General features: G+C 43.0%; 1 protein-coding gene across 2 annotated transcripts in view; it reads right to left on the bottom strand.

Moving 5' to 3' along the window:
• Positions 1-8481: 8481 nt before the first annotated feature.
• The window catches only part of RYK (receptor like tyrosine kinase), a 57326-nt gene continuing 39102 nt past the window's right edge, over positions 8482-26705 (bottom strand). For both annotated transcript variants that reach the window (XM_067002017.1, XM_067002018.1), the window contains exons 10-15: positions 19638-19707; positions 17663-17795; positions 16289-16398; positions 13941-14100; positions 10361-10497; positions 8482-9522 (exon numbers count right to left, since the gene is read on the bottom strand). In XM_067002017.1, the coding sequence (XP_066858118.1) occupies positions 9411-9522; positions 10361-10497; positions 13941-14100; positions 16289-16398; positions 17663-17795; positions 19638-19707 (722 nt within the window). In that variant the 3' untranslated portion in view covers positions 8482-9410. The remainder of the gene's footprint in view (positions 9523-10360; positions 10498-13940; positions 14101-16288; positions 16399-17662; positions 17796-19637; positions 19708-26705) is intronic.

The following is a 26705-nucleotide window of genomic DNA, read 5'->3' as shown; positions in this document are numbered from 1 at the left end:
CTCCTCATGTGTCTTGGTAGGATTGTAGTTTGCTTGGTAAAGCCAAGCAATAAAAGGACAATACTTAGGGGGTGGAAATGCCTGAGTTGAGCTGGCATAGCCCCACAGGGAGGGTGGTGAACACGTAGCCACACCAGTGTTGTGACTGAACGGAAATCCGAGTTCTTACAGAAGATGCAGCACCGAGCATCTCTTCTGCACGGGCATGAAACCCACTGTGGTCCGCTACAACTGGAAGGAAAAGTCAGCTACAGAGATGGTCCCAGCCTGAGCAGACCTGAGGATCTGTAACATGAACGTGAGGGCAGTGTGTTCTGCCCCAGAGAAGTCCTCTTGTTTCTAAGAAAGAAGTATTCAAGTCACTCCCAAGTATTCAAGTTGTTCTTCCTGGCTGAGAGACTTTGGAAATTGCAACTGGAGAGCCAAACCCCAAGTTGCAAGCATGGTCAGATGTTCTGCGAAGTTGGCACCACACAGAGACTGGCGAACGGCCAAAATCATCCCAAGCTACATCAGCACAGAAAGCTCGAGAAGTCGAGCACACATCCCAAAAAGCTCCCCAAGGCGCAAGAACTCCCTACAGAAACACGGGATTGGCTCTGACATACAACAACACCGCTGTCTCCAAATGCAGAGCTGGAATTCACAGCTTTTTCCCAGAACCCGCGATCTCTGCTGTATCGCAACATGGACACTGCCAAAACAGAGCCTCTGCAGATAGCACCAAGACATCCCGATTTAAAATAACATCGGAGCAGAAAAGGTGACTGACCTGAAGTAGCCTCAAGCTTAACTCATCCCTGTGGCCAACAGCTACAAACAGCTGAGATGCCTGCATGACAAATGGCACCAGCAGCACCTCTGCGATGGAGATGGGCTGTTCACACACACCTAGCTGCAACCGCGCAGAGAGCAAGGGACACCCGCTGAGGCTGTCCGAAGCTTTAATTTAGCCACCAGCATCATCCTGCCCGTAGAGGGGATGTACACAGATGAAAGCGGTTTTACAGGCAGATGTTGCAACGGGTACATCATTAGATGAGCTCGTGCTCGGTCTCATCACTTTACTAGCCTGTTCCTTTGTTTCAGAGGCAAAATTTGGAAGGTAAGTTACGGTGACACCCTGCCACGTGGAAGAGCTGCTTGGAGATGCAGCACAGGTTTTCCCCCTTCCTGCTAGTCCCAAAGCAGCTATCAGCAATTCCCGCTGGAGTTTTAAACACAGGCAAAACTTACACTATTTAACCCACCCGAAACCATCCTGGTGGCTTTACATAGCTGGAAGCACCAGCCTGAGCGCAATGAAGCACACAAACAAAATGAGCTTTGCAGGAAAAGTTGGGCAGAATAAAGAGCTGCTGCTCACTGGGGCTCCCCCCAGGCAGGAGCACTCCAACCTCCACCTCCTTGCTTCCCAACTGAAGATGCTCCTGCCCCAGGGCAGAGTTTTGCTGTTCTTGGTGCCCTCTGCTTGGCCCTTTCCTGCCCACGGAGGGCCCCGATGCTAAGCCACAACACCACCCAAGACTTCTCAGGGCATGCCAGCTGAAATATCGTCATGGCAGCATGATTAAAACTTAAAAGCACATAGGAGATTTTTTTGATCTGCTGACATGCAAGTCCCTAGCCAGCTGGCAGAGAGCATTCAAAGCTTGGATTTTAGCCCTCTAGTAATGTGAGGCCAGCACTCAAACCAGGAAAGAGGTCCTGCAAGCAGAACCGAAGAGCATGTTACCCCTTTCACAGCATCCATTTTGTTTTTTACACTGCGTTTGCTTTATGAAGTTCCCCTTTACAAAAGTTAAATGCTTTTAAAGTTTTTTGTTGCATTTACCGCATCAGTGAGGACTCCTAATCCCAGCCCAGTTTGGTCGCTGGTACAAAGCAGCTCTGCAGCCATTTTAAGGCTGCCCCTAGGCATCCTAGGAGTCCTAGGCATCCTGGTTCAGGATGAAGCTGAATTATTCCATTTTTTGGAGAGGAGGCTGTCCAGCTGCTCCATGAAAATAGCAGTTTATGCATCAACAAGAGAAACTCAGACAGTGCTCTGCTATGACATTTACCCAACATAAAAGACCGAGGTCTTCGGTCAGGTCACCATTCCCGTCATCACCTTCTATTTGCCTATCTCGCCACTTCTGCTGCTTTTATCATCCTTCTCATACGCCCATCATATCAATATTCTCATTTACAGCCAGGTTACTGCCTCCCCTCCTCCAAGACTTCTAACATTTGTGCAAGGACAAGTTTAGTCAGTCCACTTCCCTGTTCTTTCAAGCCCTGTTTCAGCCAAACACTATTATTGAGTTTGTTCTTCAGCAGTTCCTAGGGAGGTGTTGCCAGCTTCTGTGCCATTTGCATCACTGAGGACAGAAAATTCGTTTATGTTTTCCTTCTAGAGAATGAATCATCCCCAACATAGCACTTTCCCGTATCTGCGGGCTTCTCTTAGCTCCAAATCAAGACTTAGAGGACAGTTGCATTTAAAGTTTCACCAGCTTGGCTCCATCTGGGTTTAGGGGAAGGCCATCTCTGGGGAGCATTCTGCAGCTTGGGACACAAAGGAAAATGTAAAGGGCTTGAAGAACCAAGAAGTTCTCACAGCAACGATGGCAAGCATTAGACTGAGGGGTTTGGACAGAGGTAGGGAAAAAAACAGAGCTGAGCAGCCCCAAGCAGGACCACCAGGGCCAGGTAAGCTCGACGAGTTATTACACGCTAGCTACATCTGACTTGCGTTCTACACAGGTATTGCATCTCAAGCATGTACAGAAGAGATTCCTGCTTGCTTTCACCCAAGCCTCACAGCAGAAAAGCTCTCAGCACCCAGGCCTTCAGCTACCAGCCTTCCCTGAGTCTGTTCCAGAAGCATCACAAACCCATTGGAGCCACTTTCCTTAGCTACCCCTACCCCTCATCCTTAGAGGGCGATCAGCTTTTGTTGAGCAAGCAAGCCCAGGATATGCACAGAACTTGGTTCAAAGAATAAAAATGCTGAAAATCTTTTTTTTTTTTTTTTGGCAGCTGTTGGACAGCTCCCCAAGGGGAGCCTCAGGCGGCCAGACCTGGCTTTGGGTCTCTCCGACACAAGCTGCGCCACGCCGCGCTCCTGCAGTTCTTCCTGCCAGATCGGGGCAAGTCCCTGTGCCGAGGGGCTGCCCAAATCTAAGGGGGCTCTCGCTGCAGTCTAAAGAAGGTATCTGAGGAGGAAGGGGAATCAAGGAGCTGAGAGAAACGGCACTGATGGCCTCTCCCCACTTGCTAATCAGAGAGGATGGAGCCCACGACAGCTTAGCTCAAACGGAGTGGGCAGAAGCGGCGCATTGAGCCAGAAGCCAACCACCCCTTCACTGCAGAGCTCCCTGGCCAGGAGGTATGCTCCTCCCGGGACACGGGTCTGAGCCACGGTAATTGTCAGCTGCAGGATGAAATGAACCACACCACAGAGGTGCCTCTCTTCCCAGTTACAGTTTCAGCAAGATTAATCTTGTCTCACTAATGAGCCCACGTCTGCAGACTGGGGGATTGCTTGCAGCCAGCGCCAGGGTTCCTGGCTGCAACGTCTTTTGGCTCTGCATGGACTTATGTATGGCACGGGAAGAGTTCCCGAAGGGTTACTCCCCAAGACAACCCAGCTCATCACGTCAAAAGCTGTGGGGATGGCAACACAACAGCAGACAGCGGAAGAGGCTGAGCTGAAACTTAGTAAGGAAAAAAGGGAAGAAGAAAGTACAAGGAAGCGCATCTTGCTTGAGCAGGAGAAAACAAGGTGGAAGCTGAGGCTAGAGATGAGCCTTGTGAGCTGCGCCTTGTGAGCTGCAAAGGAGGCTGGGAGGGCAGGAGGGGAGGGGACGGGGTTATTTGATGCATCCAGCCTCTCCCACCCCAGGAATGCACGGAAACAGATAGCTGAATCAGAAATACACTTGGGGTAGCTATTTTGTTTAACTTTACATATTTCTTGGGTTTCTCAGTGGAAAATGTTTTGTTTTGGAGCTTTTATAAACCTGACGTGCCTGACTGCCTCGGCTGCCATGCAGCCCTGACTTGCTATCTGGAGCATCAGACTCGGAGGGAAAGCAAGCCTGGAGTCAGGGAGCCACGCGCACTTCTTTACATGACTGGGAACAGTTTCTGTGCCATGAAAGGAAGGAGACCGAACTAACATTATGGCCCTTTCCAGCTTAATGGCAGATGGCTTAAAAGTGAGAGCGCAAGCCAAGGAGCATCCAGCTGGTGCTGTCCCAGCGGGCCTGAACACCACCATTACAAGCCTGGATGTGAGAGCACATAGCGAGCTCTCCCGAGTCCTAGGCCCAGCACACACAGCACCAATCAGGCCCAAAACTGACCAAAACCACCCTGAGTCTTACAATCAAAACTTGCCTTCTACTACAGAGGTACTGCATGGTAATACAAGCCCCTTCGTTGTATCAACAAGCAACATTCAGCAAGTGCTTATCAGCATTAGACACAAGATGCAGCTCTCGAAGCCACTACAAATAAAGCACATTCTCTCCACCCCCAAAATATACCCTCCCTGCAATGCTGCTTCGTTCTGGTATTTGCATGGAGGCACTCCAGAGAGGAGATATGTTCTCTGCATCCTTACCAGGGCAGAGGCAGCAATTACAGAGAGCATCTCCACGTGGAACACACAAGGAGTGGAGGAATGTCCTTATCTGGTCATAACAACACATGCAAGGGCATAAAAGTCTCACTTACCAGCAGCACTGCAGATTTCAGCTGCCTGATTGCTCCTTATCAGGAGCTCTGTGTCTCAGGTGAGCTATCTGGTCTAAACCTCAGGGAGCCTGTCCTTTTCCTTATTTTGATCGATTTCTTCTACTTCTTCCAATGGATTCTCACCGAGATAAAGGCTGGGCTGAACTCACCTTGCATCCTGCAACTCTGAAAGGAGTTCACCTGACAGATTTCTTAACCTGAGTTAACACCACCTTGAATGTGCACACAGATCGCTTGTGCTACAAGTCATGTACAATACTGAAAAAAATACACCATGATTTAGCTAGAAAATACACCAGTTCCCAGAGCACTCACAGCAACGCTTCCATACACATCCTTTACACACATTCACTTTCATTTGTGTCGAGTGAGATTTTTAACACCAGCACTGGTCTTTCTGTGCGGCACAGAGATTTGCTTGCTTTCGAAGGTTAGCATTTCAGAGCTGTCTTTCTTTAGGACCAAATTCCAGATTTGCACCTGGGGCCAAGTATGCAGATTTACCCATGAGGAAAATATGCAGTATAAGATTGCTGCACTCTTTTCATGGACGTCCCCCCTTTTTTTAATCCTGCTTTTCTTCAGAATGATTCATACCCATCAGCTACTGCAGAATTGCTCAAAACTCAGTGCCCTTCTACAGTATCCACAGTCCCAGCAATTTGTCTGCTGAAAAGCACCAGCTGACTCAAGCCCTTTTCCTTGCACGCAGCTTAGAGTACACCACACGTGCGTCTTTTCCAGAGCAAATAGTTGAAAACCTACTCACAAATCCTAGGACAAAGGCTGTCAAGACAAACACTTTGGGGTGGGGTGCTGATTCTGAGTGCCAAACTCAAATAAAAAATAAAATAAACTTCAATAAAACAAGGTCATATCTGGTAGAAACAAGTGGCAACATCTTCACATGCATCTTATCCCTCTTCTCTTCTGCCATGTCAGCCTCACCCTTCTCTGAAAACCTGCAAACAGTTGTAGTGAGAAAGAGAGGACAATGTGAACATGAAGGCTGGCCAAAACAGACAAGAAGAGTGCTTTGATCCTCTGACGCCCCTCGTTTGAGTTGCATGGAGCAGCCATTCCCTTGGCATTGCTTTCCAGGTCCCTTTCATATCCCTTCTTTATCACCTCCACAGAGCTCAAATCATTACTGCTGATGAATTGTCTGCTCTCAGCCTTCTCTCCCCATTGTTTTTCCTCCTTATGACTCGATCCCCTCCTTCACTCTGCAGCCCTACTCCATGTGATGTTGCCCCAGCCAGCCCTGTCCCCTGCCCCTGGAGGGAGCCCTGCGATGCCCAGTTCTTCAGGCACCTTCTCCTCTAAGTCACCCAACTTCAAGCTCACCACCTCCTGCCTTTTATCACTCCTTGCCTACTTTCTCTCCCAGCACTGTCCTTATGCCCCAAAAACCTGGAAGTGACCACGTTCCCCCTTTCCTGTAACCACAGCTCCTTTACCTCTCTGACTTACCCACCAGTTGTGTTCCATCTAGCTCCTCCAAGCATCACTCTCATGCCGTTTCCTTTCTGTTCTCCTTAGCCTCTCCTTCAGCTTTTTTCCAAGACAGGAGCGCTACAGATTCCGAAGCTCACCCATCCCACCTGGTTTGCTTATTTTTTGTCCCTAAGCCCACCAAGAGAGCTACTGACAGGTGTCTCTCCCCAGCCCTATAACACCTCCCATACAGTTCCAACATCGGCACTTTGAAATTGCTCTTGCAGAAGTCTCCAGTGACATTATTTCACAAAGAAGCCACAGCAAGCAACTACCATGCTCCAAAGCGTTAGGTAGAGAGAACTCCAAGGCCATCCTGCTCTTTTCCCCAGAAATTCGATTAGCGTTTTCACAGCTGTTCCCTTCTCCTTTAGCTCTTATCTTCTGTCTCTCCCGCACACAAAACATCACCTTCACACTTTGAGTCCAAAGTAGTAGCAGCTACTGACAATATCCTCCTTCGAAGAAGTCTGTATTTTCATCTTCTGTATTTTCATCTTCTACCTTAATGCCTTGCTCCTCAGAGCCTGCCTACATGGTCACGTAGCTAAGATATAACGCATGCAGCAGCAAAGAAAAATGCAACCATGAAAGCTATCTGCAATCTTGGATGCAATAAATGCCTTCACAGCATCTCCTCAAGGTAAAGCAGCTGTGCTATCAGTAAAATGCATACCTTAGCCTTAACTCCTGCAGCAAAGCATGTTTAAATGAAAGGAGAGATTCCAAAAGCGGTAATTGTATCTATACCCTAACACACTGAACACTTTTTGCCTCTGTTGATGTGCACACTCAGAGAGCAGCTAAGAAACAGCCTGTTGATGTAGTTTGCCATTCCCCCAGCCAGTGCCAACTGAAGCTCAGCACAACCACAGCCCACCTTGAGACCACAGCAGGTAGACATCACTTTGGGTACCTGTCAGAGACGAACCAACCCCACACATCTTGTGTGCAACCACTGCAGTGTGCTTAGCAAAGCGTATGCTACCCTATGAAATACAGCGTGCATACCGTCTTCACTTTGAGCTTTTTTCTAATCTCAAAAATAATATTAGATCCCATCATAACACAGATCTTAATTCCAGTAATTCTGCCACTGACAGCTTTAACCAAGTCTTCATAAACAAGTATTGACATTGGGTAGCTTTCCTGGATTAGAAATGAACAAGGTCACAGAAAGCCACACAAACAAAACCTCTCTGCTACCCCCAAACCCAGAGAGTCCAAAGCCAACCAAATATAAGCAGTTTCGGTTCACTCAAGCAAACAGAGCCCATCATAACGTGCCCAGACTTGAGTTATATTAAAGCCAGCAGGAAATTTTCCTTCTAGGATAAAGCAAGCCTTGGCTCCAAAGCCGGAGATAAGTAGCACTGGAGCTCAGGCAGAAAAGGTCCTGCATGTTGGGGGACACTCCGTTTCAGTTCAGCAAGGCAAAGGGGAAGCCTGTGAGAATGACAACTGACTGCCCAGAGTTCTGCCTCACGCAATACTAATTAGAAAGGATTAATTGCCTTCAACTAGGTTCAGCTTTCAGAACTCTGGAAAGAACAAAAGCTGCACAACTGCACAACACAGCCAAATCCAGCTGCTCGTACTTGCAGACCAGAGTCTCCTAAAATGCTGCGATCACTATGGAGCCTGTCAGGGCAATGCTCCCCAACATGCAGTTGCACAAACACTCTAGGTGATGGATGCTTTATTCTGACGATGGCATGAGAAAAAGCCAAATTCTTCATGCTTTACATTATGCTAAGGTGCAACCTCATGGTGCAGCCTACAATCACTGTAGAGGATGCATTCTACAGTGAATTTGGAGAACTGAAGGTTATTTCATACATAGTTTTATGTGGAATCTGAAAGTTACTGAGGCTCAGCCTAGAGTTGGCAGTGCTAGTTTAACAGATGGACTTGATCTTGGAGGTCTTTTCCAACCTAAATGATTCTGTGATTCAGTCAGTGGATCATCATTTTTCCTGAAAAACCTTCTTCAGTACTCTCAATGTTCAAACTCAAAATAATCTGGGGTGGAATGGATGTTTGGGTTAACGAAGGCAGCAAGACAATATATAAAGTCTCAGGGACTAGTTCTGCAGGGAGGGTGGAAAGCAACGCATCGTGTCTTCAAACCAACTCTACCCCCAATGACAATCGCCAACCTGTACGTTCAATACAGGCAATGTGAGGGACCAAACTTTCACATTAGATGTAATAGAAAAACATTCTTTACTCTGCAAGTGTCTTTACAAATATATATTTATATATTTAAGCCCGTTTCAGGCCATAAAAGCCCATAAAAAACAACCAGTACCTTTTCAACAAGAGAAACTGTGATCCAGAAGTCTGAGGTGAAAGACTCCCAAGCAAGGGCTGCTTTGGCACTTCTCTGAAGGCCTCTATTTAGCACATAAAACCATCTTAAAAATCACATCAGCCTTTTATCTGCAAGGAGGGGTACCATTTTCAAGCCACACCCCCCCCTTTACTACTCTCTGTGTGAGGTAAACTGGAATCACTTTTACATAATCACTTACTGCTTTAAAAAGGGGATATTGCATCCTGAAGACCAGCTTTTCCAAAAAAAACATTCATGAATGGGTTAAAAAAAAAGTAAGATGCCGCTTGTGGATCCAACCACAATGTGCTGTTGTCTCAAAATAGAAGAAGTTGATACTAAAAAGCTATTCCAGATACATACAAGTACAAACACTAGAGCTGGTCAGAAAGATTCAGTTTCAACATTTTTAAAAAGCAGGGAGTTTTTTCTGCAATGTGTTTTTTGCATTAATTCCCCCTATCCTCACTTTTCTACCAGTTCCATATACCCTTCAAAAAAAAATCGCTTGTCTGTTGTAAGAGTGCAAAGTCCATCCAAACCTTGTGTTCAAGTTCACTATCACTACACTTTAAAAATCCTGCTGGCAAATAAAAAGGTCTCGATTTAACTTAGCAAAAGTGATAATCTAGAAAATATTCAACATCAAGAGGTCTTACAAAAAACTTCAGACTACTAAAGCATTCTAAGGCACAGTGTTTTGGAAGAAGTGCTTTCTCCCTTTAGTGTTGCTTTATACACATCACGTGTGCGAGTCCGAGTGATGCATGGAGCTGCAAATGTATGCCATGCCTTCTTCCCAGTCAGTGAATTGAATCTTTTCCCCGCAGTTTCAGACGTAGGCTCCCAATGCTGCATGGAATTCAGTTAAACATTGCACCAGCTGCTGAAACTTGGGTCTTTCTTCAGGATCTAGGGCCCAACAGCAGGCCATCACAGCAAACCTGGAGGACAAACAGAAGACATGAGAACACACACTTGGCAACCACAGTCCCAAGCCTGAAAATGAAAAACAACACAACATTTGGCACAAGAAAGCCTGCCAACCAGAGGAAGAGAAAAGGAACCCCGCATTTTCTGATACACTGTGCTGAATCACTCCTGCTGCAGACAGACACCTGGAACGATCAATAAACACGCCATGACTGGAGGCACTGTTTTGATTCAGGACACAAGTCAGAGGCAATCCAGGAGGAAGTAATACATAATTCATCGGAAATTGCTGAAGTATTGTAAAAGCATAGCTCAAAGCGCTTCTGTGGTAGGTTTACGGGAAGGGGATTTGGAAGAACATGTGAGGCAGGAGGTGGTGCCTGTGTTCTTGCCTTCTCCCATCCCATTAAGATTATGATTAAACACTGCGAGTGCTGCTATTTGAGCACCACTACACAGAGTGCTTCTCTCTTTAGTCTTGCTGAGAGAACTGAAACTCCCCACAAACCCAGCAGCTCCTTACACTGCAGCCCCACAAATACCAAGTGGAAAACCTCCACCCCCCTTTGGCTCCCTCTTCTCAGCCTGACGATTAACCCCGTCTCACCCACATATCAGAATAAGGAAGAGAGGTGGGTCAGGATTAAATGAAACTCAACAACAAAAAATGTTAGCTTGCATTCCTCGAGGCAGATAATTGTGAAGCCACACAAATACTTACACAAGGGTCAGCAAAAACAAACAAACAGGAAAGGGAGAGACAGACCTGGCTCTTTCATTGATAAGGTTGGCTTAATATGCTGGTTCCAAAAGACACATTTTACCCTTTCTCCAAAGATGCACACTTACAGTTCATCAGGACAGTTGATCGGCTGAGCTATTCTATAGCCATCCTTTAAATAAGCAGCCATCTCAAAGGGGTCAATGTCGACATACGGAGTCTGTCCCAAAGTCATCAGCTCCCACAGTGTTACTCCAAAGGCCCACTGAAAAGAAAAAGCATGCAGCCCACTTAACAAGTCTAAGGAACATTAAAATTTATTTTTATTTATTTTAATAAAAATTGGTTTAATGATTTCATAATATGTTTACCCCTTCAAAAACACTACCCAAAATTTCTCAAAGTTGTCCTATGAAATTCAAAGGTTCAGAAGAATAGAGTGAATGAAACCATTTTTCTAAATCAAAATTCTCTGTATATTTTGAGTATACGCCCAGAAGTAGGACTTCTGAGAAAAACAAAGATTTTATCTAAGTAAACCTGGCAGCTGGATCAGCCTTCAACACATCATTCATCTGACACTCCTTCTAAAAGGAGCTTAAAAAGATGAAAACTCAATTAATCAATACAAGCACAAGCACTGTACAAGTAAAGTGGTTTAACTAGCTGGTATCCAGAGACCAAAGAGACAAAACCAAAAGAGGATGCTGATACTGCACAATGAAGATTCACAGCAGAAGTTACAAGTGCTGCAATCATCATGATTTATTTTAAAAGGGGCAGAACTGCCTTTTCTCTCAGCCTTGAAAGCTTCTTGGTTTTAATCAAAGGTGGCTTTGATTAGGAGTGTTTAAATTAAGGGATGCTGCCAGTGTACATTGAGAAGCTCAGAGCCAGAGAATGGCAGGCACACGGACCTGGCCTGTCTCTGAACAGCTATCTATTAACAGTGCGTGGAGGCAAGGGAGGGAAGGAAAAGGCAGGTAAGAAAAATGCCAATGAACAGGTGGTAGAGCACCTAGAGCATTAGAATAAAAAGCAATTCAAGCAAAACTACTTTGAGAATATAGCTACTTCTAATTCTATAAGGACCTGCATACAAACAGCATAAAAAGATAGAGCTTCATGTCCACCAGAGAGGGGAAAAAACAATTAAAAGTCATCAGGAGTAGTTTTTATATGCTTTAGCTGACTGGTATAACTGTTGGCAGAGGAGGAATACATTAGAAATGTTTCAAGCCAGGAAAACTGTTTTAAAGAAATGCATCCAAAAAGCAAGTTTAGAACACATGCTAATTGCATCTTAGCAGACAACACCTAAATCTCTTGTAACAGATTTCATCGCCGATAAAGCTGCATGCAGTTGGTATTTAGATTTGTTCCAAGTGAACAGACAAAAACATATTACAACATATTTATGAAAAGTATCCAGGTAATTGCAAAAATTATAGTTAGGGCACATATCCCATACCCAGAAAGATCTCCCATTTTGCATGCTACAAAACTCAAACAGCTACGCATATGAAGTACAGAACTACATAGTAGAAGCTGACTTTATGTAATACAAAAGGGAGATGTGTTAAAATACTGTAAGCTGAATTGCACTGAAGTTTTCTAAAATGGTTATGAGACCAAGGTGCCTTCTTCCTAATAAAATTCTATTGGCAGTGCTATATAAACATTCATTTCCAGTCCAGTCTTCATGACCAGCAAATACGTTCGCGTTCCAGATTTCAGAAAGTGAGTAAGAAGAAATCAATGTTTTTATTGATCCCATTTAGTATCATAAAAACATGCCTTTACAGGCAATTTCTATTTCCTGGTCTGTCTTCAAGTTTGGTATAACAAAACCCCACAAGTATAATGAGAACAGAAATATTTCTGGGGCAGAGCTGACTCCTTCCCTTTCTTTCCTTTTTCTTGTTTTTTTTTTTTATTTCTATGGCTTGATGTACAAAGACTGTGGCAATGAGGAAAATGCAACCAGATCTTTTCAAAAATTTCCTAAACTAGCACATTTTAAGAAATAGATTACAATCTCTGGATGTAGCCACGCTAAGGAAAGCATCGTTACCAAAGAAAATACCCCCTTAGCAGGAAGAGACAGATCATAAGGGGAAGCGGTTTATCTAATTAGTACTCAAATTACCAAAGGTTGTTCTTCAAGGACATCCTCCTGTGAGCACAAGAACAGCCTGTCTGGATGTGCAGGAAGCTGAGCAAGCACAGTACAAGGCCACCATGGATGCACTGACTAAGCCCAGGCACCGAGGAAGGAAAGAAAGGTGGATGCAGGAGAAGGCTGCCTGAGCATGCAGGGATGGAGTCTGGAGAACCAAAGCTCATCACGTGCGTGAACACAAGACCACTGGACCAGACAAGATGCATCCAAGGGTGCTGAGGGTGCAGGCTGAAGTCACTGCAATGCTGCTCTCCTCATCTCTGAAAGGCCACGAGAACTGGCGAAGAGGCAACTGGACAAAAGACACCCTCCTCAAGAGGCAGGGCCCAGGGAACTACAGGCCAGGAGCTGGGCGAGCAGCAGCTCCTGTGACAGTCAGGGAGCACAAGACACTAGAAGCCATTTCCACGCAGGTGAAGCATAAAGGTGACTGGGAACAGCCAGCACGGCCTTATTGAGGGCAAACTGCCAAACTAAGCTGTCTGCTACTCTGCTGAGAACATAGTGAGAACAGAGAGAGCAACGGACGGATGTTCACCTTGGCTTTAGCAAGGTCACTGACATCATCTTCCATAGCATCCCTACAACCCAAGTGGCAAGATGTTTTCAGTAAAGCAACCGGACTGCTGGACTCAAACTGCTGTGATCAGCAACACGAGTCCAACTAGCAGCTGGTTATAGTGACAGTGCTCAGCAATAAGCACCGTTTCATCTCCAGTAACAACCTGGACTCTGAGGATGCTTCTGGATGATACCAAACTCAGCAGAGTAGCTGGCAGGCTGGAGGTCAGAAGGAAGAACTGGAGAAGTGAACTGAATGTCAACATTCAGGAAAAGCAAATGCAAAGTCCTACCTCTGGGATGGAATAACCCCCTGCAACAGGACAGGCTGGGGCTGGCTGCCTAGGAAGCAGCTTTGCAGGAAAGGATCTTGGGGTCCTCATGAACAAGTTGAATGCATCAGCAGTGTGTCTTTGAAGCAAAAAGCCAGCTGTATTCTGGGCTCTGTTACCATGAATATAGCCAGTAGGTCAAGGGAAACAATTCTTCCCACCTTTTCCCTACCTGCAAAGTACTCTGTTCAACTTGGAGCTTCCACATACAAGAGAAAAACACTGACAATTTCACCTGTTGATCCCAAATTCAAAGCCAATCTCCCAGAGGGGAAAGAGTTTAAGAACCATCGCTATTTCTTAGATCTTCAGTGGACTACAGATCATGTTCATTCAAACAGCAAACGTGCTGATACAGGTTGCTCCCTGAATGTAACCGTCTTTTCTGCTAACACTACCAAGTAGGACAAGGAGCAACGGACAATTCCGCCAGGCGAGAAGTGCCTGCTTGACCTTTAAACTATCTACCCTAAGCAGCAAATGCAGGAAACAGGAGTGCAGTTCTGGATAAATCACCGATCTCTGTTCAGTGCCATAATTCTGTAATTACTGAGAAAGGTTTGGTGGGGGAAAAAAAGTTATCAAAATACATTTACAAAATGTAAGGGGGAAAAAAAAAACAACAAAACTTACCACATCACTAGCACTGGAAAATTCATTGTTAACCAGGCTTTCGAGAGCCATCCATCGAACTGGTCTATTTTCGTTATCCCCCAGGCAATGGTAGTCCATAGGAAACAGGTCTCGAGATAGCGCATTGTCTGTAATCTTAACCTGAAGTGCATCGTCAATGCTAATTTAAAAGAACAGAAGTATTTAGCAACCTCAGCACTACAGTTTTACAGAAAATATTTACACTCCACTTTAAGTTTCCAACTCAGGGTTTCATTGGGGAATACTGATCACACTATCAACACAAAGTGTTAGCATTCTTCTTGATCAAGACACTTAATCTGTGGTTATCAAATACTAATTAAAGTATTTATTCTGTGTCAACGGATAAGCACTACAAAATCAGAAGTCTTAGATTAAATAAAATACAACATTTACAAATGCAGAAAAGTACAGTTAAAGCAAAGAACTCCCTTAATTATTATTGCTCCCTTGGAGATACACTTTCAGTTGAATTATTTTAGCTATAGTACCTTCGTGGCATTTATGAGCTAAAGACTTCAGCAAAACAAGGTCTAACAGTATCTTGATAAAGCAACTGGTATCATTTGTGACTTAAAACCTCGTCCCTAATCAATATTATTTGCTCTAATAAAATATTTATTTCCACAAACACTGCCTCAGCAAAAGATACTCACTCTGATTGTTGGGCAATAAGAAATTGGAAGCTGGCTAAGGAAAACTTACTTGTAATCAACAAAAAAAAAAGCCTCAAAGTAGCACAGAGGAACCTTTAGTGGGTATATGTGGAATAAACTTGTCTACTGATTTTTTCCCCCCTCTGGGATATTAATTCATGCTCTTTTAAACTTAAAAGTCAAAATTCAGTGTTCTCAAACATCTGACTTCAGAATATGGGGAAAATGTTAGCTTAAATATTTTGTGACAAGAATAAAAAAATAACATTGCAGTTTTGGTTGTCTTTTTTTAATGGTGTTTGCCATCTTCATTTTTTCAAGTACTTCTTTATTTTGATGAGAAAAAAAATATAAATGCTCAATTTGTGTGCTTGCTGCTTTATTATTCCAGGTACCTTCATATTTTTCCCCATTCCTATGTGCTTTCAGGTCTGTTCATTGACCTCAAAATTTATACCAAGACATTTCCGTATCTTGTCACTCTTAATAGGCACAAATGAAGTTCAGAGAAATTCCTAGAGGATCTGCCTGTGAACAAGTACAAAGGGTACTTTCCAGTGACTACAGAGCCCTGACTTGGGTCATGGACTATGCCCATTCCAACTGGGCCCAAGACACTTCAGTATTTCCCCCCCTTCACAAACCTGTTAAGAACACTGCAATCCTGGCTCCCTTTCCCAAATTAACACAGACCTGATACACTTCATACCAACTCCTCCTTGTCTTTCCCACACAGAGGTACTCCCAGGAATAAACCTTGGAAAAAAGGGAGTAGCAGATGAACAAAGCCCTTCAAGGAATCCTGGCTACTGACCACCTCTTTTTCTGTGTAAAAACCCAAGGCTAGTCCAGTAGTTCTTGTACTGCAGCAGAGATCAGTAGATGTTCAGCTCCTGCCTGCATTTGCCATGGAGAAGAAGCATCAGATGCACTACAAATTGAGTACTATTGCCAGCACTCAGGATCACAAGTATGGCAGCTAAAACGAAGCTGGAATTTGCCCCAGGAGGGCAGCGAGTAAAGTTGGCTAGACTGCTGACCCTTTGCACGGGAATGGCACGAGGCAATTAATCCTCTGCACTGAAATGAGACATTGTCACCAGGTAGTTTCCCTGGAGCACTGCTTATGATTTTTGCTTTCTGTGGTATCACTTTTTCAATACATCTACCAAAGAAAAAAACAATAAGAATTAAGAGTGTCTAAGGAACTGTATCAAACTGAGCATCCTTACACCGCGTGAAAGATTTTGCTGAGGTGGCATTGTAGCATTGGTTCAAAAGCATGAGGGGTGGCTAGAGGGTAGATGTTCCTGCGTCCTCTGTCCAACAGTACCTGGTAGAAAACCTGTCCACTAGTAAACTGCCAAGATATTCCAAGTTCCTATTAACATTAATGGCTTCCTTTAAGCGACCATTTGAAAAAATAAGGAAAGACAAAAAGCTACTACCGGTCTTTCAGAATTGGATGCTCTGCTCTTTTAAAAAAGAAGCATTCTGGCTCACCCTATATTTAAAAGAAAATTTTTTACTGACAAGAGCACTTGCACAAAACTTAGGAAAAAAAAGTGGTATGTTTTGAAGTAGAGATTGGGTCAGTTAAGGAAAGCCTATCTTTGCCCTAGTTAGTGAGGTAACACTGTTTGCAACGACTCTACCCCATCTAGTACTTACACGCAGTTTCTAGCAGCCAGGTCTTTGTGAATGACCTCCCGTCTGGCCAAATAACTCATTCCACAGGCAATCTGAATAGCCATATGTACAAGATCCTGCTGGGAAATTGCCTGCAAGAGCAAAGAAGAGCAATCAATGCAGAACTGCAAGCCCAGTGCCTACTAGGTTAGTATTTTATTTGCATTCTAGTACCCTTTCCCTCTCCCCTAACCTTTAGTAGCTGGTAATTTCTCATTTTCTAGCTGTTTACAGACACTACTATCTGTTCTTTATTTATTTTTTTTTTAAGAAAAAAACTTTTTCCTCCCGTTTTTTCCTTGACATGGCAGGGGCAAACATTTCCAATTTGCAACTTTCTCACTGTTACACAGCCTTTTCCTGGATTAGTGGTGAACGTAGGCAGATTTTACCTTCTTACCACAGTATTTTCACTTTGTTTCTCTAGAAACCAAATTGTTTTCAAGCAGCAGACACAATTCTCATTGCTGCCTATGGCTGAAAGCTACTATTAAAGGCTGTTGCTCCTTCTACTTTTACAATTTACAGTTCCATGTAAATCAAACCCTTGCATACATCTATAACGCACTTCCTCTTTCATTTCTACAGTATTCCTGAAGCTCCAGTATGTAGGTAGACACTGAAGCTGCAAGACTGTGGTTAAACTAAATACTAAATTAAAAAAATAAGATGCTGACTTCTTTGTTAACTGCTTGTTAATAAGAATAAGAACCACGTATTATTTCAGAAAATTCAAGAGTTTGCTTTAGGTATTTGTATAAAAGTTCCATCTTCAATTAAGCATCTTCAACACCAAACATCCCAGTTTTTGCTAGGTGGGAAGTATGGTCATACCAACTAAGAGGCAACTCCTGTTTGAAATAATATAAACACAGTTTGTCTAAATTCTCGGAAAGGGGTATTAGTGTGCTGCACAGAGATTTATAACCCAGATTAAGCAGCAAAACAAGTGAATCAAAGTTGAAAGATCGTAGCAGCTTATCACAATTTATTGGTTTTGTAAATTAACAGAGGCAGGTAGCCCTTGCCAGTTTCCCCTGTGTAACTTAAATCCACAACCATATACCATTTCCGCTTTTTTTTTTTTTCAGATATGTTGATATACCAGCTACTACCCTGACCAAGAGTTTAACTCAGCTTCATTAGTCTCTGAATAGCTGTGATAAATGCAGCCAAGAATGTTTTCCTTGTATGAATCAAAATAAATACACGCTAAGGAACCTGCCTGTCAATTCTTTCATTGTCAGGACAGGTAAATAACACAACTATTTCTTTTAAGGCACAAACACAGATGACAAACCAAGGCTTCTGAGTAAAAGCTGAACAGGCAGGAAGTGACAGATTTTCTGAGTTTACCTGAGGATTGTTGGCCTCCACCAGCTTGCACTGTCGCAAGAATAGTTTAAGGTTCCCCCAGTTCATGTATGGCAGCAGCACCATTGGTTTCTCTCCCTCTTCTATACAGACGTGAGTGATAGGTAGCAGATTCCTGGAAGAGAGTGAAATTCCTAGTTTTATGAAGTTGAAATTTGACAAAGATCTTCTCAATCCCTAAACACGCTAAATGAAAGTAATTCAATGCTAAAGAAAAGCATTAACCTTTGATACAGATAGCAGAGCAAAAGGCCTCCAAATAACTGAGGCAGCAGACATTTGGGGGAGGCAGAGGGTAGAGAAATATTTGAGTATCTTCCCATTAGGAAGGAACCCCCAGACTTTTCACTTATCCAAGAGGGTTGAATTAAGATTTGGTGAATACAGGTTATCATTTGCATGAAGACAAAAAACATTGTGCCTGATCCATTTCAAAATGCCAGAACTGCAACTTTTAGTTTCGAATTAGCTTAACATTAAATTGCACCATAAATGCAGAAGTAATTCAGAGCTTCTACCAGGGGCGTTTCACTCTTCCTGACAGCTCAGATAACCCTCATGCTGCAATGTTTACGAACATCCTCCTGTAGCATCAACATAAAAATTTATAGAAACTTGAAACAACCTCTAGAGTTTCATTTTTCCCTGAAACATTTTCAGATGACTGTATTTTCTATCAGAAACATTTCAATGAGTTCTGATTATTTTTAGAGGGGAACTTTGAAATTCCATGTCCTTGTAAGAAGTGGTCTGGTAGTCAGCTGTTACACCCATGAACTCTGTGTGCCCATTTAAGCTCTACCTTCAACAAACAAACACCCCAGCTTGATAGGTATCATAAAGAAAAGCTTTGGGGACTTTTTTAAGAAGTTTGATTTGTAAAAGCAAGGATAACAGCTGATTTTGAATGATGGGAGAAAGGCTGTTTCATTTAGTTTCAGTTTTAATTGTATTTCCTCAAGAAGCTGCTATTGCTCTTTACACAATCCTGTCTTTTAGACAAGGTCTTCACCATAACAATTCTTAGAAAAGCAACTTTTAAATCCACTGTAGAACTAACTGTTCTGCTTGAACTTCCCTTCCCTTATGTTACCAGTGAAAACGATGAACTACCAGCCATGGAACCTGTGACATGACAGTGACCGTGGGTTTCTTCTTACCTGCATCCTTGCTAGTAACAAAGGTCTTTAAGGGCAATTTCAGCCTTCAATTTAAGCTGCAAAACTGCAAGTAACACAAGCTGTCTGGGGTATTAATTTAAACATATAAGCCATCACCCCCAAAATCATGCCAGTAATTCTCAGGTATAAATCCCATCAGTGACATTATGATGCCATACCAGGGCAACACATGCATGCAAGAGTCCTAAAGAGCAGTGTCCTACATGGATACACAGAAATATCTAGTCACAGGACTCCTCTGTGCCACGTAGAAAATTACAAATAGTACAAGGCAGACTAGTAGATTACCTAAAATGATAATCAACCTGTATATAGACTTCTTCTCCTCATCATTACTAAGATCTCACCACATTTAACAATAGCCTGTGCAAGAAGCAGTACAAGCCAACAGCACCTTTTTCTGTAATAATTGAGAATGAAAGGAATACCTAGCCATGTATTAAAGGAATATCTAACCATCTCTCACTGCTTGGCCTGGAACGCCAAACCAAAGGCTTTCTCCATTTCCCCCATATACTGGCTACCCTCTGATTTCACTGACTGTGCAGCTCTAAAAGCGTGTCAGGCACTCTTTGCAATAGGAAGCACGCCTGGAACTCTGCATTTTAAAGTCATGCAGAAATCTTTTCAGCTCTTTATGGCTTGAAAAATTTCAAATATATAAAACGTTGCTCAATTCGTAAACAATTGTTTGGCCTCCTCCCAAAGAACTTTAAGCACAAGTATTTTTCATCTTGCACAGATACAGTTCAGCTTATAAACACTGAGTAGCTCACCTGTGATGAAGTCCTCTGAGTTTACAGCTTTCAGTCAGCATCATTGTCACCTGCACCTCTGAAGCTTGATCTAATGAAAAAAATAAAAGCTACAGATATAACGTTGGCAACAAACCAATGTATTAATTGAAATTTGGTCCAGATTTGCAAGTCAGCTAAGGTCACTCAAGCACAAACAGAATTTGTTTACCTACATTTTTTAAATGGAGTTTAAAAAAAACACACAAGTAAGCCAAGTTCTAGGGTATATTTCTGCTTAAACAAATGGGGTGAAGCCGAAAAAGGAAAAAAAAACTGCAGGTGCTGACAGAATGTACTCTTGCCACTTCCTGACAGCTTTTGGGCACACACGAACCTCTTGCACCAGGCAGCATGGGTCAAATCCTGTGCCCAGGACCAACGCTGCTGGAAACAGGGGAGCTTGCCAGGTGTTTCCCAAAAGCACAGAGGTGCGCAGAGGGCACCAGTTTGCTGCTGAATCACAACACAGGCTTCTGCAGTTTACTTTCATGTTGATAGAGACCATTTATTCCTAGATTCACATATTTAGTGCTCCCTACTTGAAACACTTGACTCTTGGTAACCTTAGAAATGTTTGCAGTTCTCCTCCCAGCCTTTAAAAAACCAAAAGAAATCCCTGCTGCCAGCTGGAACTCGAGCTTCTCTGATAACTCCAGCAACCCACAGTAAGCAGAACATCTTCTGGACAGAAGCACTGGCTGCACCCCTCTTCCCCACAAACATTTTTGTGTTGATTTTTTTGTTTTTGTTTTGTTTTTTCCTGGTGGCAAGAAGCAATAGGCAAGCTTAAGGCAATGTGACTCAGGGCTCACACAAACCCTCCCTCTTCATAGCTGGGTGCACTCTTCTGTCCCTCCTTCATGTTACAACCAGCACTCCTGCAGCAAGCTAGCACAGGAGAGAACCCTTCTGAGGCCAATCAGTTCTCCTTGCTGCATTAGAATGAATTTACATACCTCATCTGAGTCAAATAAACATTTTACTGCCCTAGCAGGGGAAATGGAGGTGAGGAGGATAGGGAACAGAACACGCATCCACTTTTCTCCCTTCTTCATGGTCTTGCCCTCCTCCTCATACCAGCTCTGGCACCTCACTGGACCCTTTCCTAACCGAACTGTAATCTTGCAAAAGAAAAAGCAACTTTTGGCTGAAGGAGAGGTGCACGTGGTCAGTGCAGAAGAGCACAAGGTAGGGAAGGAATGCACAAGGCCCAGAGAGGGAGCGTGGCCTCCCCCTCATGGCAATGGCAAGCTACTAGATGGGCTCTACCTACAACACGCTCGCCTCCAGCTTTTTAGACCTGCTGGAAGCACGGGCAGCTCCAGGCACACCGCAGCCCTTCTGATGAACCTAGGAAGGGTTCATCAAAAGAGAAGTCATGTAACTCAAGAACGTGGGAACTGCTGAACATCAGCTGATTGAGAAACTTCACCAGGGGAAGAAAGGATATCCCAAGGCAAACTGCTGCAGAGGCTCTTTTACCACCTCAGCTGGGGAGAAAACAAAAAGGAGGCATGCCTTCCTAAAGGCATCCAGATGCTAAAAAACAGAGACTGGGGAATCAACGTTACAAATTCAGATGTAAGTCCTGGGCAGAGGCACTGAACTCTGAGTATGCTTGGAAACCCCTAGGGAGCATCACTGCCCAGCCCCTGCACAGGCTGAAGGACTAAGACCACCAAACCCTGAAACAGCACTCCAAGTGCCATGACATTCATGGCTCTGGTGTCTTACGTGATGCATCAAAATGGTGCATCTCCTTTTGTTTGATAACAAATATGCACGGGGGGTAGGGTACGAATAGGTTCTTGCAATAACAGAGGCCTCATGCGAGCATCAAATGTCTCCAGTTTGAACTCCATCAATGCCATGAGAAAGAGAAGGCCCTACGTACTAGGCAGTGATAGCACCCAGATATATTTGACTTTTATACATGACAAACTTCATCTAAAGGAGACAGACCTCAGGTTTGTAAATGAACGAGAAAAAACAAGACACTTCATTAAAATCAGTTCGTATAGGCACGAATGGCTGAACCATCCAGCTGTTCCACAGGGCAAGAAGCACTGAAAATAAGGCACAAAAGCACGTTACAAGAAGCCAGAGGAACTGCCAGGAGGTTACTAGTATAAAGCTTCAATTTTAAATGCATTAACCACTCACATTCAAACAGACCACAGCTTCTTCATCCCAATGTACAATGAAGTGCTGAAAGATTACCAGGTGCGAGTTTGGGTTGATGAACTTGCTCACACACTCTTTGGCCCTGTGCTTGCTTAACTGGTTTACTTTTAATTACAAGATTCACCACGCAATGATCTGGAGTGCTAAATCAGAGTTTATTTAAAACTGGATTTAAAATCTACAGAACAAGTTAATCTGGTCCAGACAACACACCCATCATCTCTTCATGCTCACACTGTTACAGATGAGCTGTTGTGTCAATGCCTTTCCCTTTCTATCACACAGGGTGTTTGTCACAAGGTCATTGTTACGCTTCAGTGTTTTCTTTCAGCTCAGATAGACTATGCTAGAACTCCCAGCACCCAAAGGATGATTGACTTCCATTCAAGTATATACGGAAATCTAAATCTTATCTGGTGAAACAGTCTCAGCATCCACATTGTGTTTTCTTATCAATATTATTTCCTTGTTTTCTGCATGGAAAAAAACTTACACAAAAATCAACCAAAACAACACACGCAGAACAAACAATAGCAGTGCAAGGCTAATCGTCCTCCAACTTAGACCTGTGCCAATTTAGAAGAATACAATTTGATTATTGTGGTTTTACTAGATATAATTCAAAACAGAACATAAGTTATCACTTTGAAAATTGAGCGATTCCAGCCAAAAGGGGTCAAAAATATAAAAATCAGGGTATTGCTATTCCAACAGTTCCCATTGCAATTAAACCTAATTTTATGACCATTTTCTTTAGTTACATGATAAAGAGTGCAATTAAACTCATTTATTTTCATAAAGTAATATTTATTAGATTATAGCCAGATAAGTCTTCATAGATTACGAAGGTGATTTTGGCAATAAAACATCTTGCTGTAGAGGACATCATCATCTGGGCAACCTGACCATCCTGCATTGCAAACCCACGTAAGCAGTCAAGAAACCCCACAGCCTTTCTGGCTTTGATATGAGAAATTCGCAGTCCCTGGGCAGTGCAGGGGCAGCCCTGACCTGTCAGCTCCAGCTCAGTGAGACACAAGTGAGAACACACTAAGGCAAATTCCATAGGTTTCATCTTCCTCCCTGAGCCAAACATTCTGCTGAAACCATACTTCAAATCTCTAAGTGTCACGAACTGTAAGCACACACATTTTAGTATTTTGTTTTTCAATGGTTTTATTTAGTATTTTCTTGTTTCTGTAGCCACGCAAAATAAGACTTGTAGAATGATCTTGTCAAACACACAAGAATGCCCACAAGCTTTTGCGGCTTGTTTTCTTTTTGTATGGGATCTGTGAGGTTATTTGATCTGAATATGGCCACTCATACAGGTAAACAGGAGAGAATGGGGGGAAAAGAAAGGGGAAAACCTCCCACAGGGCCATAAACCTCTCAAATCAGAATAGCCACAACAGGAGGCCGCAGTCTCACATGCATTAGATTCGTCATCAGGAAACAGTGTTGAGTTGAAGCTGAACAATCCTGGGCAAGGCTTGTTGCACATCATCTTCAAAGCCCTAAAAAAAGCTAAACTTCCCTTTGAGATATTAATGCTATTTGTGATTGGGAATACCTCTGTACTCAGCAATCCATGGAGCTGCGGCCTGATGATAGTGAGCTGAGGTACAGTCAGGACACTGCTGCTCAGCCCTGAGAAAGCATCATCTATTTTCACAAAGCTGTCACACATCAACAGCTGAGTACTTGAATTGCAAACAAAATGGAGATGACATGAGTTAGGACAAATATCTGGGAGACAGCAGTGATTCTAGATGTTCAGTTAGGACAAGAAGGGCCCAATTTTTGTAAGGTGCTCAAAAGCAAGACCAGAAGCGATTTAAGACAGATGATGTAGGTGCCTCCCAGAACTGTGAAGATGATCTTACCCTTGCTGTTACAAGGCAATGACTGGGAAAGTCTACCTTGGGGCACGGAGCAAGAACAGGCTAGGATTTCTGGAAGCTTTGATATGGCTACAAGTTTATCTCACACTATTACGTTATTTGTATACAGCCAGGCACAATGGGGCTCTTGGCACTGCCACTTTCATGTATGAGGCTAATCTCCCCACACAATTCTGGCAAGCGTTTTATGTGCTGAGGCCCCTCCTGGTTCCTGGGGACAGAGCACCTACTTGCTTTTTACCCACTTCCAGGATCCCATCTGCAAAACTGTGCTTTAAATCCTCATTTACCAGCACTGTCAGTCACATGAATCATCATGACACAGCTGACATGTTTACAGGGAGTTTTGCGATGACACAAATTGCACCTATTTGCTTGCTACGAGACTGGGTGCTCCAGCAATGGCAGAGCATCATGCCGTGCGTTCACTGGGTGGTTGTACGTCAGGAAGAGTCGCTCCACACCTCAAATTACCCACCAGAGATGAAAAGCAGCAATTACTTGAATATTGCGCTGGGTTATCTGATTAGCTGGATGGCTTTCAAGAACAACATTTTAGGTCAGATCTTCCAGAATCACAAATTAGCAAATGCTGTATTACAGCTTCAGACTTCAGATCGCACCTCGGTCATTAAAATAAATTACTTCAGAGAGCAGGAAGGTAAAGAAAAAGCACAACGTAACCAAAGGTTTCAAAATTCAAACAAGATATTCCAGAGCCTTTCCATAGCCTACTACAGACAGCAACACACAGCAATTTCTTTCAGCATTCCTATCAGAAGTAGCTCCACAAAGCACAGCAGCTAGGCAATCAAGGCTTCCAGTGAACACGACTCCTGACAGCAGCATCTGAAAAGATACTTTACCTAAAGCTTTTCTCACTTTTGGACCCATCTGTGGTGTCTTATTCCTATGCCAACTTCCATCTGTCTCATTACAAGCTTGCACAGCAGACTTTCCCTAACATCAATGTATTTATACAATCCACTTTATATATGGCTATCTGTTTTCACACGGGTTGTACTACTTCAATTATCTTTCAAATTTGCAGGCTTTGCCAAACATACTGTGACAAAGTCCACTAGCTCAAGTTACTGAAGGGAGAAAAGCACATGGGCAAGCACAGCAGTCCCACACTGTGTCCATAGGAACTGAGACTAGGAAATTAAAATCCTGACTGTAAATATTCAGCTTGAGGTGAGAAATACTCCTACTATCAACACGTTCTTTTTAATTACTGCTGCTTCTGCAGAACAATTCATTACATAAAATTTCTCCCAAGGCAGAATTCAATCACAGTTCAAAGATTACACACATCTGAATACTGCTTTAACCCTTCTCAGCAAGTCTTTGGTTTTTGAAGAAATTGAACAATCAAAGACTATCCTGAGTTCACCTCTGTTGCACTGGTAGACATTTTTAGAACTTGCCTTCAATAGGAGAATGAGCTGTTAAAGGAAGTTAGGAGCTATAAATCAAATCAAAATGAATGCAAGTAGTCACAATCCAATCTACTTTTTATAGGGGGAAGAGGACATACACGCACAAACACTGATGCTTTAAAACTTCAGGAGGTCCCAGCAGTGAGTGACAAGTTAAGGTAGATGCCAGCAACATCTGATCTGCCCACCACTGAAGTGAAGGGGTTAAAAAAAACTTTGCTCCTCTTCACAGTTCTCTTACAGGTGCAAGTCTGAGAGAGCTACAGAGCCATTCAGGTAAGGGCTGTACTTTCACACATCAGCTCTCTGCTTTACAAGGCAACCACTCATCGTACAGACCTCAAATACCCGATGTTAAAACAAACATCCATCCAACAACCCAAGGAGGCCACGGAGTAGGTCACCATGCTTAGTGTTGTTAGAATTCCAACACAGCAGGATTTCTCCTCCGATCTTAATAGCAAAGCTATTTCTAATGTTTGTTTCCATGCCACAACCACACATTTATTTTCCAAAGCAAGGCAATTTACATTTTCAAATTCAAGCCCAATTTTAATGCATTCTGGAAGTGATTCAACACAACGCCACTAAAGTGGGGAATGCTGTTCTGGTTTTCTTACATTACAAATGTACACACAGATTTAAACCATAGAAAAGAGCGGAGCGAAGCATGATTTGGGAGTAGTGTTATTTGCCTACTTAACAGTGGAGGAACCTGGAGGCACAGCAGCATACAGCAACAAGTCAAAGGCTCTTTGCTCAGCAATCCGTTCAAATTAAATCAGAAAGTAAAAAATGAACCTGAAGTAGAACTGGGGAAGGAAGATAACTGCTTTAACGTTTCAGTGTCTGCTGAAAGGGCAGCAGATAACAGAAGTGAAATACAAATTTACAAAGAGTTAAAACTAGTACTTAAGTGTACTTCGGATTATGAAAGGGCAATCTTTTCCTGCAGAAACATATAAAATAGCAAATATTTAAATTAAGACATTTAAGTGCAGCACTTTTTTTTAAATGTAGATTGTACTCTTTAAGGTCTCTCAGTATACTTTCTTAATGAACTAGGACTGAATAACATACAGTACATTTTTATTTTTTTAGTCAACTTCCATGAATTTATTACTTTTCCCTAATTATTTAAATTCATGTATCCTCCCTCTATGATGAAATTTAAGAGAACTTCAAGAAGAAGCAGAACTCCTTTCTTAATTTTTTTTTGTTGTAAACTGTCTTTTAAAGAAGCAGGATCATGCACTCTGATTTTGGGACATTAAGTACTTTTTATTTATTTTCAGAAGATGTTTGTATGTGTGGTAAGGCATTTAGAGAATGAACTTAAACTTGTAAATTTTAACAGTGTACTGCTTCCGAATGTAAAGTCAATGCAATTTTAAAATGGTACCTTGGGAACCACTGTGTACACTCGAGGTCGTGGTATACAGTACGCCCAATATGACGAAGCAGCTCTTCAACTTTGTTAAGTCAAAGCTTATTAAACATACAACTCATCTAATTAT

This window comes from Anser cygnoides, chromosome 9 (assembly GCF_040182565.1).
Source record: "Anser cygnoides isolate HZ-2024a breed goose chromosome 9, Taihu_goose_T2T_genome, whole genome shotgun sequence".
Taxonomy (NCBI): domain Eukaryota; kingdom Metazoa; phylum Chordata; class Aves; order Anseriformes; family Anatidae; genus Anser; species Anser cygnoides.
This window is presented reverse-complemented; position numbering and strand designations above follow the sequence as displayed.